Genomic DNA, 17030 nt, shown 5'->3' on the forward strand with positions numbered 1-17030 from the left:
TTCACCATTGCGCAGGATTAGCCAGAAATAGGAGGATCAATAAGACTGCTCAACGCCACATATCCAGATCAATACAGGAATTTCATTAGGCTATGCTCACCCATCTCATAGTCCTGCCATAGCAGAGTATAGCTAACCAGGGAGCCAGCAGCTAGCTAGCTCTAGACTGAAACCCATTTAGGAGGTCATGCATATCAAATGATACAGGCTTGGTTTCATTTCTCATTGATCGCGGCACATGAACAACATAACCAGTTTGCGATTTTTCAAGATGTGTACTTCTGCGAGGGGTCAAAAAGTCGCAGCAGTGGAGGAATTCCTGGTTAGAAATGAGGACAAGTATGTTGTATGATAAGGAAGAAGTTTTCATGCTTACTAAAAAGGCAAAGGGTTTTAATCCATTCAGAATCTTACATTTTAAGAATTTACATTTATCCAGAATTTCAGTTTAAGCATGAATGAGAATGACATATAATAATGTATTAAAGGTACTTAGTAACATTGTGATGGTTGATTTCACAAATCTGTTGAATCAGGATGCAAAGCATGTAAAATTATATTTGTATGTATGGATTATCCAACTACGATGCCCCAAATCCGACATTAATTCATGCAATATGAAGATTTTTAACAAAGTTCAACGGGTTTTCGAACGGGCGTCGATGTGCGGCGCTTTTGAATCTAAATTCTCCCAACCATTTTTGAATTTTCCCAACCGTTTTTCCATGAAAAAAAGACATAAAAACAGGCTATAAAAAATCTGTCAACACTTAAATGTCTGGAATGGAATGTAGAGCCATTTTATTGCTTCGTGAGATTTCCATTCACTTAAAATGTAATTAAATTGTAATAATATAGTTGGGAGAATTAAGGAATCGATCGGATCAGTTTTTCCCAATTTGTACCATGAATAATGGTCCGTTTTCGCTCAAATTTTCAGATTATCTTTAATTGTACATCTAGCATTGAAGTCACTACCTTAGCACCACTATCTCTCATCTGAACAATGTTACAAAGTCCCTTTAAATTAAAATGTAATGTTTCTTATAATTTTCATCCATCCTTTTTTCTCATTAAAAAAAGCTGGAATTAAAGATACAATTTTGTTAATAATGAATAAAATGTTACACGTAGGATTTTTCACTGAATAGATACTTACATGTAGTTACCATAGTAACCAGTATCACTTTGATATTTTGATATTGGATTTAAGTGGCATGTCTATCTATAAGTGATACAGGTATCAACCACATAACACATTGGGTAAAGAGCACGGCATGCCCCTGGGTATAAGGTTGCACCGTGCACCATCATCATCATCATCATCCCTACTACGATCCAATGTCACAACACTCACTGTGCCATCATCACCTTGCCCACTGCGTGCTTCTATTGACTGCAGGTTTTTAATTAGTAACCTTTAGCATTTCATTTCAAATCAAATTTATCTCTCATCACTCTGTCTTGTCTTGCTTTATTACCCCCCCCCCTCCTTATCTTGCTCTCTGTGCGGTCTTCCTACCAGTCTCCTCTACACCTATTTAGTATAGGGAGATGTAAATTATGTATGATGAAAGAATAAATTGGGATTTTTAGAAATGTAAGTTGGCAATTGGCATTAAGAAATTGTTTCTCTAAATTTTCTGTTTAACTTCTGTAAACTTGAAATATCAATAAAAGTTCGTGAATGAGAGAAAGATTTGCTGTGGCTAGTTACGAAAGGATTTCAATCTATTTATTTAAAAAAGCATACATGAGTTAAGGGATGATTGTGATTTGGTAGGGATCATGTATTCACTTGCGATATTGTTTAATACACAAGAATACTCATTACATTAATGCTCGTATGCTATTAGTTGGTATTAAAAATAACTGTGATTATGCAATCATTCACAATGTGGAGGTTTCTTGGAAAAAAGTGACTGTTCTTGCCAGCTACTCATTTGCCAAATCAATTACCTACATACAGCAAAGCAAGAGTCGATACTGCGTCTATCTCCTTTATTGCATGTAGAGTCTTCGAGATGTATAATTATCAGATTAGTCTTTAAGTACTAACTTAATTGGAATTCTCTTGTGGAAAGCAAATTAGCTTGAGCAAAGAACTATACATAGCACTTGTATCCTTCCTTGACTCTGTAAATGATTTTGCCCTGAAGATATATGCGCATATATCTCCCTAATGACAATTTTATCAGCAGTATGATGTATGTTCTTTTTTAGTCAAGAGTCTGTATTTGGAGACTATGAATGCTTTCTGCTATCCACAGCTCAATAATGCAGGAGGCTATCTCATTACTTTCAGTCATCTTGAATGACATCTGAGACAATTAGCACGCCTTTAATGTATCATTCCCTGAGGATTCAGAGATATAATTTGAGCTTTTCATGATTTATTGAAAAAAATATATTCTCTGCAGATTTACATGTATGTACAAAAGAAATGTATAGCGCCTAAAGTATGTGTATATTGTAATATGTCTGTCTCAAATTTACAGTCTTCTTTACGTCAACTTTGAGAGAAAAAGTGCTAGTTTTGTTTAGCAGGTTACATGTTGTTCAAATGTTGTACTAATATGTGAGGTTTTACAGATAGACCTACATGTACATTGTATGGTGCTACATATTCTATATTATACACACACTTGAAAATATTTGAAATAACAGTGTAGGTGACAAAAAATTTAATGTCTTTCTTTGTTATTGTTTCACCCTAGCATTTCCTACGGACAATAAGGGAGCTGAAGGAGCAACTGCAGCATCGGGAACACAACCTACGACACTCGCCCAATGGGGACGTTCCAAACGGTGGCTCCTCCTCACAGGGGACAGTCGGCCACCTGCAGCATGAGGTGGACAGTCTTAGGACAGAGAGGGACAGGGTCTCCAGGGAGGTGTTCCTCCTCCGCAAGACCCTGGAAGAGATGGAGCTGAGGATCGAGACCCAGAAGCAGACTCTGACGGCCAGGGACGAAAGCATCAAGAAGCTGCTGGAGATGCTCCAGAGTAAAGGGTTAAACACCAAGAAGCTGGAAGGAGACCAGGAGGACATGGACAGGATGCGATCCAAGGTGGTGGAATCAGAGACGAGGGTCATCAAGCTTCAGAAGCTCCTGGAGCAGAGGGACAAGGAGATGGGCAGTTTCATGAATGTAAGCTTCTCTATGTTTGGTGGAAATTAAGTTGACAGTGTCTAAGTTGATGTTGTCTGAAAACTATGAGGTGTAGTTCAGTCGGTGATATATAACAATAAACGTGATTGGTTTTCAGTTGAGTTGATGGTGTATAAATTCTAGGCTTGTTGCAATCGAGTTTATGGTGTTTATAAACTAGATTTGGTAACGATTGATTTGATGGTGTCTAGAAACTAGGATAAGATGCGAATGAGTAGGTGATGCCCAAAAACTGTCTGATAGATGCGTCATCATCAACTTTGGTAATAGGCAAATTGTACCTACTTGTACATGATACAGTATTTAGGTAAAATATGCTTATTGCTTTTCAGTTCTATATCCTCGAGCCATTTCTCTCGTTATATTTCCTATTAAGAAATGTCAAATGCTCTCTTTCCAGGGGTAGAGTCTTCAGAAAATTACTCCATTAGTAATTCAAACATATGTGGCAGCACATGATATGAAGCCTGTGGAAAGGTGCCTGAGCAATCTCCACCGTGTGGAGTTTCAAGTGGCCTCAGGCATTGAGAAGAAATATAATGTGTCGTCCGCATAATTCAGTTATTACACCCAGGATGCACTAAAGCAAGCTGATTTTAAAGTGCCCTTTTGTGTGCATCTTTTATGGGAGGCAACTTCTCTGGGGACTTCTCAGACGATAAATGGAGAAGGTCGAGGATGAAAGAGAAGACTTGAAAGCCGAAAGAGCAAGAAAGAGATAGAGAAAAGGGGAGATGATTAGACAATACAGAAGATAATGCATTGATAAATGATTAAAGAGCAACGATGGGAGAGAGAAAGAGAAAGAGAGAGAGAGAGAGAGAGAGAGAGAGAGAGAGAGAGAAAGAAATAGAGAGAGAGAGAGAGAAACAGACAGACAGACAGATACAAAGAGAGAGAGAGATAATGAGAGAGATAATGAGAGAGAGAGAGAGTGAGAGAAAGAGAGTGAGAGAAAGAGAGAGAGAGAAATAAAGAAAAAGTGATATAAAAAATGATCAAAGTATACATCTAGAGTAGATATCAAACTGCCAGATGTGTTGTGGGTTTGAGACATGGGTGCATTGAATGCTTCAGTAAGTGCACAAATTATGAATTGAAGACAGGTAGCAATTTATATCGAGCTATCGAGCTACTTAAATCTGTTGTGATTCCTGGAAGGACATTGGTGTAAAAGCACGGATTTGTCTCATCCACATGTATTAGGTACATGTACACTTGCATATCATCTTGCTACGCATGTGTCCTCATTATCATCTATAGTTCTTAAGATGTATTCTTCAATAAAATTTAAATGGTTGTAAGAAAATTATAGCTTTCGTTTTTTCTGAATTTTTCATCTTTCAAATAATATCATTCAAATCAAATTGAGCACTTAACATATGAATGAATTATTCATTCTAAAACTTATTGAAGTTTTTTTTTTAATAAATGGGTTACTTATATGCAGGATGACTTAAAAAGGAACATGGAGGATTTGTTAAATCTGTAATCCATAATGGCTGTATTTATAATACCATAAAAACTTGAATTTGAAAGAAAATAAAAAAAGAGCAAAAAAACAACCCCACATTGATATCTACCAAAGATATGAAAGGAGTATACCTTTATTTTCTCTCGTTCATGGAAATGGGCTATTGTAAATGTTGTTTTTGTGAAGTAGACACAACAATTTCCTTTGCCAATCATCATCCTTTTTAGCATTAAGGGATAATGATGATGTGGCATTGACACTAATGGACTAAATAGGTTACTTATATGCAGGATGACTTAAAAAGGAACATGGAGGATTTGTTAAATCTGTAATCCATAAAGGATGTATTTATAATACCATAAAAACTTGAATTTGATAGAAATTAAAAAAAGAGCAAAAAAACAACCCCACATTGATATCTACCAAAGATATGAAAGGAGTATACCTTTATTTTCTCTCGTTCATGGAAATGGGCTATTGTAAATGTTGTTTTTGTGAAGTAGACACAACAATTTCCTTTGCCAATCATCATCCTTTTTAGCATTAAGGGATAATGATGATGTGGCATTGACACTAATGGACTTGTGTGCTTTCAATTACCTGTTTACAGGAGAATCGTGATGACAATGTTGGATCAAGGTCAAACGGCACAGCGGGACAGACAGATGACAGCAGCACAAGATTAAAGATCAAGGTTTATAGCGTGCTTTCATATTTAATTTCATACCTACACAAAAAAATGCAAATGTATATTTATATATTCACTAAAGTATATGTATACAATATTACTAAAGGCAAATGTATACTAAGACATTTATATTTTTATTTTTAGAGTATAACATTTGCTTTAAGGCAACAGTATGCCAGGATATTTATATTTTAATATTTAATTTTAGAGTTTAGAATATGCTTTGTCCTTATTATTATCACAGGCATCATTTTGTACTAGAAAATCATTGCCTAAGTTTCACCATGTTCTGAGATATAATCTGCTAAGTAAGATTTGAGAGTCTGAATAAATTAATATAACAAGTACCTCATAGATGGATAGACTAGTCTGCTAAAAAGATTTATAAGTGTGAATAAATTGATATAACAAGTACCTCAACAGCTTTCACTTTTCAACAGATTCCACTTCATTCATCTAGTTTAATACATGCCTTTATATTTCTCTCATGATATAGCTTGACCAACTGAAAGGAAAGCTGAGCCTTAAGGTAGCAGAGCTGCAGGCCCTCCTGACCAAGTTTGAGGCAATGAAACACAAAGAGCGAGATCAACAGGCTCATATTAATCTGCTCAAGGAATCATTAGCTGCCAAAGAACAACACTCTAGTATCCTGCAAGCCGATGTGAGTGCTCTCAGAGAGATCCACCATGTAGGAAACTGGGTAGCCATGGGCCCTGTCTTACAAAGAGTTGCGATTGATCCATATCAATCGCAAGTTTGCAGTCTTCTATCTCTTATGTACATAGTTGCGATTGATATCAACTCTTTAAAGACAGGGCCCAGGCCGTTAGCCTAGGATGGGGGAACAGAATGGCATCTGTAATTGTGAAAGGAATGTGAAGAATACATTTTGCAAAACATCGGGACATGAAACTTTTGACTAACTTTTGGTATTTCATGATTCCAAGGATTTACTTTTGCAGCCATCAGGCTTCTTGTCATTTTTACACATAAAAAAATGATTGTAAAGGTGATGTCTTTTCTTCAAAATTTTATCTATTATTTGGACTTTACAATGATAGTCTAAATTTTATGTACATCTAGTTGTTTTATTCTGTCATTACTTTGTGTGGTGAGAAGGTATGATACTTCGGCATTGGCATTGTCATTGTCTACATACATGTAGATCTATAGATCATGTCTACATTATACATTAGCAAATTGAAATCGATTTTTGAACTCTTCATTTTGACTCCATGCAGGTGGAGGCCCTAAGATTTCGGTTGGAAGACAAGGAGCACCAACTAAACAAACAGGAGGTTGTCATGACAACCATTAACACTGACAAATCCAAGCAGTCTTCAGAAGCTGATGAGCTTCGAGAGATGAATGAACTCAAAGAACGAAAGATAGTGGCACTCCAACGAAAGGTAAGAGTTTTTAATGATCTTAACTTAATTTCTGAGATTATGGCATCTATTTTCAGTTAGTCCCAAATATCATAGTGGGGTAGAAAAGAAAGCTATTTAAAAAAAAAAAAAAAAATTCTAAGTCGTTATCAGATTGCCCAGACGACCATTCTTATACCGTAGGTAAAATATGTAAGCAATAAATTGCAAAGACACCATTACACATTAATCAACTTTCCGTTTTTTAAACTGAAAGCTGCATTTCTTCTTTAAAATAATCTCCCACACATTCTCCTCGTTCATTTCAATTGATAGCTAGTATCTTAAAGTAGAAAATCTTTTTCATGACAAAACTTGTAATTAAAAATTGGGAAGATACATTTCCTTCAATTTTTACTTGTGTTCCTTACCAAATGTATTTGCAGTTCATTTGAATCAAGGTTGTTCATGCAAATGCTTCAAATTATTAACAAGATAGGTTCAGTATCCTCAATAAATTGGCTAGGGGAAGGGCTAAAGAGCATAAAGAAGTGAGACGTAAATGAGAATGCACATCTAAAATATTCCTTAATTTACCCATGAGAGACACAACTTAGTTGGTAAGCAGTGGCTGCATGGTGGCGCATTAGATGTGAGGAAATGCTTTTCTTCTTTCAACGTTGAAATCTTATCCCGGCTATGTGGGAAGAGTGTTAGAATCTCATGCCGGCTAGAGTAGGATGATGAATCTTTTATGAATACGAAATCATGGAGGACGTTTGGAGGAGAATCCCCTTTTACTTGAGGATGGATTGATGTGTTGACACAGGCTTAAACCTCATTCACTCATATGGTACAATTAAACAGTAAAAAACGAAAAATGTTGCAACAAAATGAACAAAATGAAAACATTTTTAGATGTAACACAAGGAAAGTGGGGTGAAAAATGTAGCTACATGCATCAAAGGTTCGTTGGTGTACTCTGTAATCCTTATGTTACTTTATAGAGATCACGCTATATGGTCATGTAATTTCATTTTGTAAAGGTTTTTTTTTTTAAAGACCGTTTTATCTGTCATGTGTGAACAAGACTTTGAAAAGTCAGAGAGGGATAGAAGTAGTCCTCATTTCATATTGTGATCCGATATATCCATAGAGTAAACGATATCTTCCTGAGACCTTATAGGGAGCTCATATTTCAAACCTGCACGTCTGCTTTTTCGTAGGTTTTGATAAATGTTTGATCTGTAACTTAGATTGAGCAAAATTTAATGGGTCGAAATGAGGAAAATCTTTTGTAAAAGTGCAGTGGCGGAAAAACATTAGCCAATAACCATCAATTGATAACATCAGTATTTTTCACTAATGTGTTATTCAAAATGAAATTGATGGTCACCAAAGTGTTTTGACCAACATTTTATTTGAGTGACAGATCTCTTATTCAATGTAGTTGCTGTAACTTAATCTTACAAGCTGTAGATACAAGTAGATCCAATAGCATTTCACAAAAGAAGGTTTTTATTACATCTAAGACCTAAAAACACATTTTTAAAAATCTTCCATCATTTACGCTAAATGACTATATGCACACCTCTTTCTGTAGTAAAGTATGTTTGCTCCACCAATCTGTTCTTATCACTACACCATTAATAGTTACAGAAATCTATTGATTAGGACAGCCCCACACTATTGAATCTGTGTTTGCATTTGTTAGGCGCTGATTGGCTGTTATGTAATAGGATGTAGATCCTTCATGTAGGTGTTCCATGTTTACATGGTAGAAGCACTCCTCGTCAGCTAGTAGATGATGGGCTTCAATCTGTATTGAATTAAGCAGAGGTTGTGGACAGACATGCATGGTTAATTGCCAGAGCTGATGGGCTGATGAGTAAATTAGAGAGATTTATGCATGCATGGTTTCATAAAGTTAAAACTACATAAGCAGAGAACTAAGGAATATTGTCCTTGATGTCATTTGTGCATTATAAAAAGACATTATCCAGAAATGTTTAGTAGTTTACTTTTAAGCTGGTTGAATTTTTTTATTTCATTTTTTTTTTTTTTACTACCAGACAGGCCTGTTACCAGATACAGAGCCAGAGGATATATTTGATATTGTATTTCATTGTGAATCTTTTGATTGAACCTAGATTCTTTCCCATGGCAATCCTAGTATTATCAGGCACGTAGCCAGAGTTTGATGTTTGGGGGGGGGGGGGGCACATACATGTAATCGATCGAGGTCAAAAAAATGCAACCGATCCTGGAAATTTAGGGGGGCACATGCCCCCCCCCCCCCCCCTGGCTACGCGCCTGAGTATTAAATGGTTTTTTTAATCTCATAGTTCAAAATATTGACTTAAAAAAGAAATAAGCTCAAATTACAGTTAAGCTCAGTAAAAATATATAATGTTCTGCAAAGTGATGTAAAATCAGTAGCTCATATGGATATTGTTCTTGCAGCAATACAACAACTGAACAAGACTAATTTCCTTTTTAAGAAACAAGTGTCTTTGTGAAGGATGATAAATTGAACAGATTGAAGTTGTAGTTGCCATTATCTGTGCACTTTAAGTGATTGTTGTGTACCGGTACTTTCAATTCCTACAAATGTTTTTTATCATTCTTTGATATATCTTGTGCACTTAGTAATTATGTACATTTGACAACGGAGTAGTTACTCTAATATACACGATGTAAATCTGTATCCGTATATTGAGATAACCTATTTCCTTCTATTTTGCTAGTTCTTTCATTTCAACTTTAAGAGCGTACATATTTATCATTTATGGAGAGGTTAATGATGTGTTTTATATTGCATTTTTACTCCCCAGAACTGTAAGATAATTTATTTGTACCTATATGCCAAGAATGATGATCATTCAGCCTTACAGGTTTTAAAAAGCTACAGAAAGATAACTCAGTAAACATAATTTGTATGAATATTTTTCTGCCTTCTTTCATCCTGTACTATGATTTCTTTTATATTTTGTTCTTTCATTGAATCCATGATTTTCTTTTCTTTTGACTTTTCAAAGCACGCTGATTTGTCAAAAGGAATGGAGCTACAGGGGAGCAAATTAAAAATTCTGCAAGTGAAGGTGACCAAAATGTCCCACCCTCTCATCCCAAAGGGGTGTGTCCATTCTATGTTCCTCTGTTCATTTGGCTTGGGTGTTTGTTAGTATAGCTTCTACCAAAATCAGAATCATGCTGTCTTGTCTTCACTTTCCTTCTAGAGTACCATGAACCAGAAATTTTTGTGACATGAAACTTTCGCCAATTGTTCAGGAGCTGTTTTCACAGCAAGAAAGTTTTGTTTATTTCGAAAAATTGAGTGTTGTGCTGTGATTTACTTGTTTCATGTCATGATGCTTTTGGGAATCTGAACAACTTGTGAAGTTTGTGAACATTTCATGCATGAAAGTTTCTGGTTTTTACAGTAGTAGGCACGCCATTGTAAACATTTTCATATGACTTGTGTGAGCTTTCTTCAACACCATCTTTATCATGAAGTACCCTGAGATATATCAGAGTGCCCCTCAGAGTGTGATTAATGTAATGGTTGTGTTTATTATAAGTGTTTGTTAGCTACCCTGGTTTTTTCCCTGCCTTGATTTCAATCCTGCAAATCTGTCTTTGTTTGGAGAACGTCCACTTTTTTCACTACCATCGATCATCTTTCACTTCTACTTCATTTGTTTTCATGATAAGAAGTGATAGACTAGACATCATCTAGTATTTTGTTAAAGGTACTATGTCCCTTTTGCAGCCAACCTCAAATGCTGTAGAACTTTTAGCAGTTTTAAATGTTAGCAGTGTCCTCATATTCAAATTATGCTAGACTTTACTGTCAGACACTTTTGAGTGACTGACTGTCTTTTTTCTTCTTTGGTAATAACATACATGAAAAGAGTTGTAAAGGGTACATGAGCATTTGTCTACATCAATAACCCACTTCTTGTGATGGCCAAGATTACACTGATTGAATCTTTGCGCAGCATAAAGCGTATGACCATTTGGTACAATTGTCTGAAAATCAAGACTATTACTTTTGGGCTCTATAGCCCTAAAGTCGTTTTGACAACTAAAAGTTGTTATTTTCCCACTTGAAGACATTTTCAAGCCCCACCTTTTTTAGGGAAGTTCTAAATTAGTATTATCTTTCAAATGCAGTTGGAATTTAACTTTTTCATTTTTTTGGCCTGCAAATGGGACATAGTACCTTTAAGTGATGGTAGTGTAAATGTGTAATCAATGCCCACCACCCAGTTGTGCTGGTAGATGCTTGTCTACCGCTTCAAGGATTGCCATTTATTTATTTTTATCGTAAGGAAAAATATATGATCACTTCTGAAACTGATGCAGTTGCACTGTTCTGAAGACGTGCTTTTATTGCATGGAATCTTGTTGAAAACAGTAGAAGTATTTGTTCCTCGAGAGTAGTTTTATAGTGGTAGTGTGCCCATCAAAATTGTGTACAACGGTAAGTAGAATCTGTTAATGTACTACATACAGGAACCTTTTTTCCCAATGCAAGCTTTTATGCCGTGTTCATTATGTTGTGTTTGCCATATGCGTAAGGCATGACGAGTGATGTTAGATCAGAATTAGTTAAAATTTGTTGACTGGATTTCATAACGGGATTTATGTAAAACCATAGTTTAAACCTTCATTTATATGAATATTATGCTTATCTTGTCATGACCGCTGGATGGCAATAGTACTCTTATTTAATGTTGTTTAAATCGATAGCGAGACTCAGGCCATTATTTTTTAACATTTTTTTTAAGGGGGGGGGGGGAACCCAGGTTGAGTTACAAATATAAGTTGAGTTACAATATAAAATAAGACATGAGGGAAAAGTTTGGACCAAAATTAATCTAATTCCTTGATTAATAGAATTCCAGACCTTTATGTCGTACTTGTACATGTCGATACCACAAAGAAACAAATTGTTTAAATGCCTGATGTCTTTTCTTGTAATTTTATTGCAATTCTGAAAAAAGTGAAATCACACAAATGTTATTTCCTCTTCTCCTTGAATACCCTTACATCTTCAGTATCTAGCCGCATTAAAGATATTGTCCTGCAAGTTGTATTTACATAAGATTGTATTTCCCACTTCCTGACTGCAAAGGATAGCATTTGTAGCGGCGACGGCGGCAAAATATAGTCTTGACTTTAATTCTTTACTCTGACTTTAACTAGTATTTAGTATCCCCAATCTCTAATACCTACACATTTTCCAAGTATATTCTTGTAAGAAATGTCAGTAATAGTTACAGGTGCAGTTGTGCATTTGATTGAGGAAAATTACAGAGTCGCACTTATAGCTGATCATCTTTTTAGAGGTTTTATGAGAACAATTTGCACACTTTGTCTGAATTGCTAAACTAGCCAATCTTAAATAGTCTTGCTCTGTAGGATGAACGTGAATGTAGGATGGCCCAATAATCAATCAAATCATACATATGAGCACCTAGTGAAACGGTATCTGGCTGGCCTGATATTTGTGGGCAAAGGGGCCATCTTGTAGGTGGATGAATAAAACGGGCTTTAAAACTTGCATTGTATAGCATTCTCTCTTAATGCAGAGGAAGTATGGAGTCCCTTCAAAAGAGGGCATCATATTTTTTTAGAATAGTTTGGTGATACAGATTGAAGAAAGTCTGCCAATTGAAGTCAACTAGGGAAAGTGAATTTGACGATGCCTTGATATTTGTATTAAAAAGTCTTAATAAAATTATACATTGCTTTTTCAATGCAGTGATTTACTTCTTCAGTCTTATGTTGTGGGGCTACCTATTTATTGTATGCATTGAAATATGAATGGTTTAATAAACAAGACATGCAAGAAATACTGTCCTGATTTCATTAACATTTGAAGCTGAAGGTTAAAAGGTCAATGAGGGATCTCAAACCTTAATGCAATTAACAGAATATGCATGGATCTATTTGAGTGCATACTTGAGGTGAAGAAGAGATGATACCCTTTCCATGATTATTTTGGGGTCACCATTTCATGTTAGCCAGTGATATTTCTAAAGTTCAATTCTGAGAATCGCGTTGAAAAGAGCCATACTTAAGCTTTCCGTCTTGCACTCATCAGAGTAAAAGGAAAGAAGTTCAATTCCTATTTTACTAGAGATTTTAAAGATACTATGTCCCTTTTGCAGCCAACCTCAAATGCTGTAGAACTTTGCAGGAATTATGAATATGTCATGTATGTCCTATCTGTGAAATTTAAACGTTAGCAGTGTCCTCATATTCAAATTATGCAAGGAAACCCGTTTACTTGCTAGACTTCACTGTCAGACACTATTGAGTGACTGACTGGCTTTTTTCTTCTTTGGTAATAACATATATATGAAAAGAGTTGTAAAGGGTACATGAGCATTTGTCTACATCAATAACCCACTTCTTGTGGTGGCCAAGATTAAACTGATTGAGTCTTTGCGCAGCATAAAACGTATGACCATTCGGTACAATTGTCTGAAAATCAAGACTATTACTTTTGGGCTCTATAGCCCTAAAGTCGATTTGACAACTAATAGTCATTATTTTCCCAATTAAAGACATTTTCAAGCCCCACCTTTTTTAGGGAAGTTCTAAATTAGTATTATCTTTCAAATGCAGTTGGAATTTAACTTTTTCATTTTTTTGGCCTGCAAATGGGACATTGTACCTTTAAAGTAGGAAATTTGGTTCATAAGATTTTTTCAAAAAAAAAAATTGTAATAGAGAATTGGGAAAATACATGTATATTTACCTTCAATTTTTACCTGCATTTCTTGCCATTTCACCCATTTGAACCATGGAGGCAACGCACTATGCCATCTTGCTGTTTCTTGTACAATAGAAAATTTGCCATTGATGTGGTTGTATTCATTGTCAAAATTTGTGTGTGTTTCTGTTCATTCACCAGGTTATATTTTATGCAATAATTTTACGCAATTAAAACCTATGTATAACTATAGTCAGAATCTTGATCAGAAAGATTTCCCTTTTTAAAATCCTTTGGATTTTCTACTCTTTGAAATTTCTTCTAATGACTGTTGCATACATAGACGTGTTGTATGTATGATGAATGGTGGCTTTTAGAAGTACACTATGTGTAATAAACGTCCCATTGTTGATCGTCTTTGATACATTTGTAATCATATCTTGTTTACTTCACATTTTCCTAATTGGTAGTGTCATATGATCCATGCTTTGTGCAGTGTGCTTACCCAGTATGTGTACATTTTCATAGAAAATCTGTATTTCATTGCTCTGTATTTCCCCAATTAGCATATATTGTAGTGAGTTTGACTGTCTCAACACCTTTTGACGTTGCCTCTGTGAAAGAATGCCTTTAATTGTACTTAATGCTAACTGTCTATTAATGGTTCGGGACCCAAAACATCAAATATGACCTGTTGAGGAATTGGTCCAGTAAAGCAGCAAGCAAGCATGCAAGCATGCAAGACCAGGACTTAATTACTGAAGATTTATTTTCTGGAGTCAAAGATCAGCCTTCAAAGTCAGTCCACAGAATATGCATTTGTACCTGATGCTGTAATGTGAAACATATAGCTTCTTGTTGTTCCGTGTTGAGTTACAAGTGATGATGATATAGCCAGAGTAGCTCATACAGTTGTACTCAATGCACTAAATCATTATTAATCTTGTTACAGGCCTGTCTTATGACTTCATCACTGTATTTGAACATTCATATATATGCGATAGTCTCTGTGATGTTCCTCCATAGTTAGAATGTATTGTCGCTCTTTTCAACTGATCACCTCCTTACTCTTTCTCCATCTTCAGAACGAGAGCTTTCTAGAGCAGCTGAAGGAGCGAGACAGTCAGACGTTGTCACTTCGCGATCGCCTCACTGCTCTCCAGGCCGACCAGAGCAGCTCCGACAGCGCTGTGTCCAGTCTGGAGGACGCCCTCATTGACAAGGACCGGACAATTGAGAAGCTGAGGGCGGAGAAGGAGCAGGAGATCAAAGAGAAGGAAGAAGCAATCGGGAGACTGACAAAGCAGATTGAGGAGCTCAAGATGCAGACTGAAGAACTTCAGAAGAGCACGTCAGAAAAGGAGGTAGATTGAGTTTGGTTCAGGCTGAAAGGGATTGTCCCAAAGTTTTGACGTATAGAATCAAACGTATATATAATCTGAAAGCCTGAATGGTGCTACGTACCTTGATGTGAAATGATATTACTTTAATAATTTTTTGGCTCTCAACACATAATACATGGTTCATAAAGTTGATAGAAACAATTCTCTTCCCATAACATCCATACTTATAATTAACATGTTTGAAATGATATTCAGAAATATAGTCGCAAATTAGTGAATGGAAAACTTTACATTGAATTGTAAAGGAAAATCAAAGGAAGCTGACTTTTTCCTTGTCACATCAGGGCCCCGTCTTACAAAGAGTTTATATCAATCGCAACTTATTTGCTATTGATATCAATCACAACTATGTACATAAGAGATAAGAGACTGCAAACTTGCGATTGATTGGGAGACTTGGGATTTATTGGGATCAATGGCAACTCTTTTTAAGACGGGGCCCAGTAAACCATATGCACATGAACAAATATCCTTCCTCATTTTGGAAACTGGGTCAGATCCCAACTAATACTCATTGAATCGTTCATGATTGTCTTTATCTCCATTATCTCCAGGCGTCTTTCCTTGATCTGAAGGAGCATGCCTCGACGGTAGCATCAGGAGCCCTCAAGAAGGACTCCAGGATCACCACCCTGGAGATCCAGCTTGCTCAGAAGACAGAGGAGCTCATACAGGCTGAGAGTGAACTCAAGAAAGTGAGTGCATGGGTCATGACTAGTGTATTTAATAGACAAATGTCAAATTTATTTGGATCATGGTCTGAATTCACAATAAAGGTTCGGCCCTGAAGATCCATGCAAGATCATGGTCAGAATTCACAATAAAGGTTCAACCCTGAAGATTCATGCAAGATCCATTAAATTCTTATCGCTTGTGCATCCTGCCCAAATCAAGATCATTGTAACTAACCAAATGATCCTGGTAGCTATTCACGATCTCACCCCGGTGGGGTCACTCAATGTGACTTCCGGACCGCATGACCGTTACCAAAATCGCGGAAAAAGGGGTCAATTTCAAGCAATGTCCACGGACAAAATATTCCTCGAAATAAAGAAAATAGGGGTGCACAGGTGTCCCTGAACTTGATAAATAGGGGTCAGGAAAAGGGAAAAGAGAAAACCGGGAAGGGAAAAGAGAAAACCGGGAAGAAAAATTCTCGGAGCCGAGTCTTGTCCTTGAAATATGGTAAAATAGGGGTAAATTTGCGAAAGTGTCCTTACAATCTTATAAATAGGGGTATTCCAAAGTACGATTTTGTCCTTGTTTTGACGTAAAAAAGGGGGTTAAGTTTCACAAAATGTCCTTGAAATTGACCGCAAAAGGGGGTTATATGCATTGGTGGTAACGGTCATACGTGTCACTCTTTGCAGGGGAGTGACCCCACCTGGAAACTCACATGGTAATACATGTGAGATACATTATGCACATTTTACAGGTGTGACCAATATCTCTGTGGCACACTTCATAGGTTGTGATTGTCACAAAATGGTTTGAAAGTCACTCTTCTCGAATGATTCTATAGGTTTCATATGATTTTTGGTAACAATGTCAAACTGTCTAGTATATGTTTATACTTGCTTGAGCAATGGAAAGCAGATAGTGGATTCAATTTGGGGATGAATGGAAGCCTATTATCAATGGTGTAGACAATTTACCTACTTTTCATAAAACATTTATTGTGAATTGAATACCTTGACTGGATTTACACTGCCCTCAAAATTAATACATTTGGGGGTTGCAGTTCTTTCATGTTAAAACTTCTCCCTTCAATACTTAGTAACCCTCCCCCTTTCATATTCATAATATGCATTGGTGTTTAGGGTGTTATTATCATTAAACAATAATCAATTTGTTTACATTTTAACTAATATCGATACACTTCCTCCTTTCTTATAACTCAATTTATTAATATAGTACCTTCTTCCAGTTAGAAATTATATTGTGATATATTAAATTTGAATTTTTAGATTATCTCGCTTGTTCGTATCCGTTCCCAAGTTATTTTTTTTCTCCAGTTTTGAAGGGCCTTATAAAGCAATTGTCCCCTGTTCACCCTTGTCCATTTGCAAAAAAGCTCCTCCATAAAATTGCATGTGCAGTAGGCAAACAGAAAGAGAAATAGTTGCAAAATTCTTGCAAATCTATGTGAATAGAAGATTGTGACGGATATTGCGCTATCTCGTAGTTGGTGTAAA

At 36.1% G+C, this 17030-nt stretch overlaps 1 protein-coding gene across 5 annotated transcripts in view; it reads left to right on the forward strand.

Moving 5' to 3' along the window:
- Nucleotides 1-17030, forward strand: part of LOC579460 (ELKS/Rab6-interacting/CAST family member 1) — a 78243-nt gene that overhangs the window by 19889 nt on the left and 41324 nt on the right. For 4 of the 5 annotated variants that reach the window (XR_004061710.1, XM_030972000.1, XM_030972002.1 and 1 more), the window contains exons 2-8: nucleotides 2718-3152; nucleotides 5258-5341; nucleotides 5832-5999; nucleotides 6580-6747; nucleotides 9744-9806; nucleotides 14518-14796; nucleotides 15390-15530. Coding sequence is in view for 4 of the 5 variants with exons in the window: in XM_030972000.1 (XP_030827860.1) it covers nucleotides 2718-3152; nucleotides 5258-5341; nucleotides 5832-5999; nucleotides 6580-6747; nucleotides 9744-9806; nucleotides 14518-14796; nucleotides 15390-15530 (1338 nt within the window). In the remaining variant the exon portion in view is untranslated. The remainder of the gene's footprint in view (nucleotides 1-2717; nucleotides 3153-5257; nucleotides 5342-5831; nucleotides 6000-6579; nucleotides 6748-9743; nucleotides 9807-14517; nucleotides 14797-15389; nucleotides 15531-17030) is intronic. The other variant, XM_030972003.1, reaches the window with a different exon arrangement.

The sequence above is a fragment of the Strongylocentrotus purpuratus genome, unplaced genomic scaffold, assembly GCF_000002235.5.
Source record: "Strongylocentrotus purpuratus isolate Spur 01 unplaced genomic scaffold, Spur_5.0 spur5_scaffold_6, whole genome shotgun sequence".
In the NCBI taxonomy this organism is placed as follows: Eukaryota; Metazoa; Echinodermata; class Echinoidea; order Camarodonta; family Strongylocentrotidae; genus Strongylocentrotus; species Strongylocentrotus purpuratus.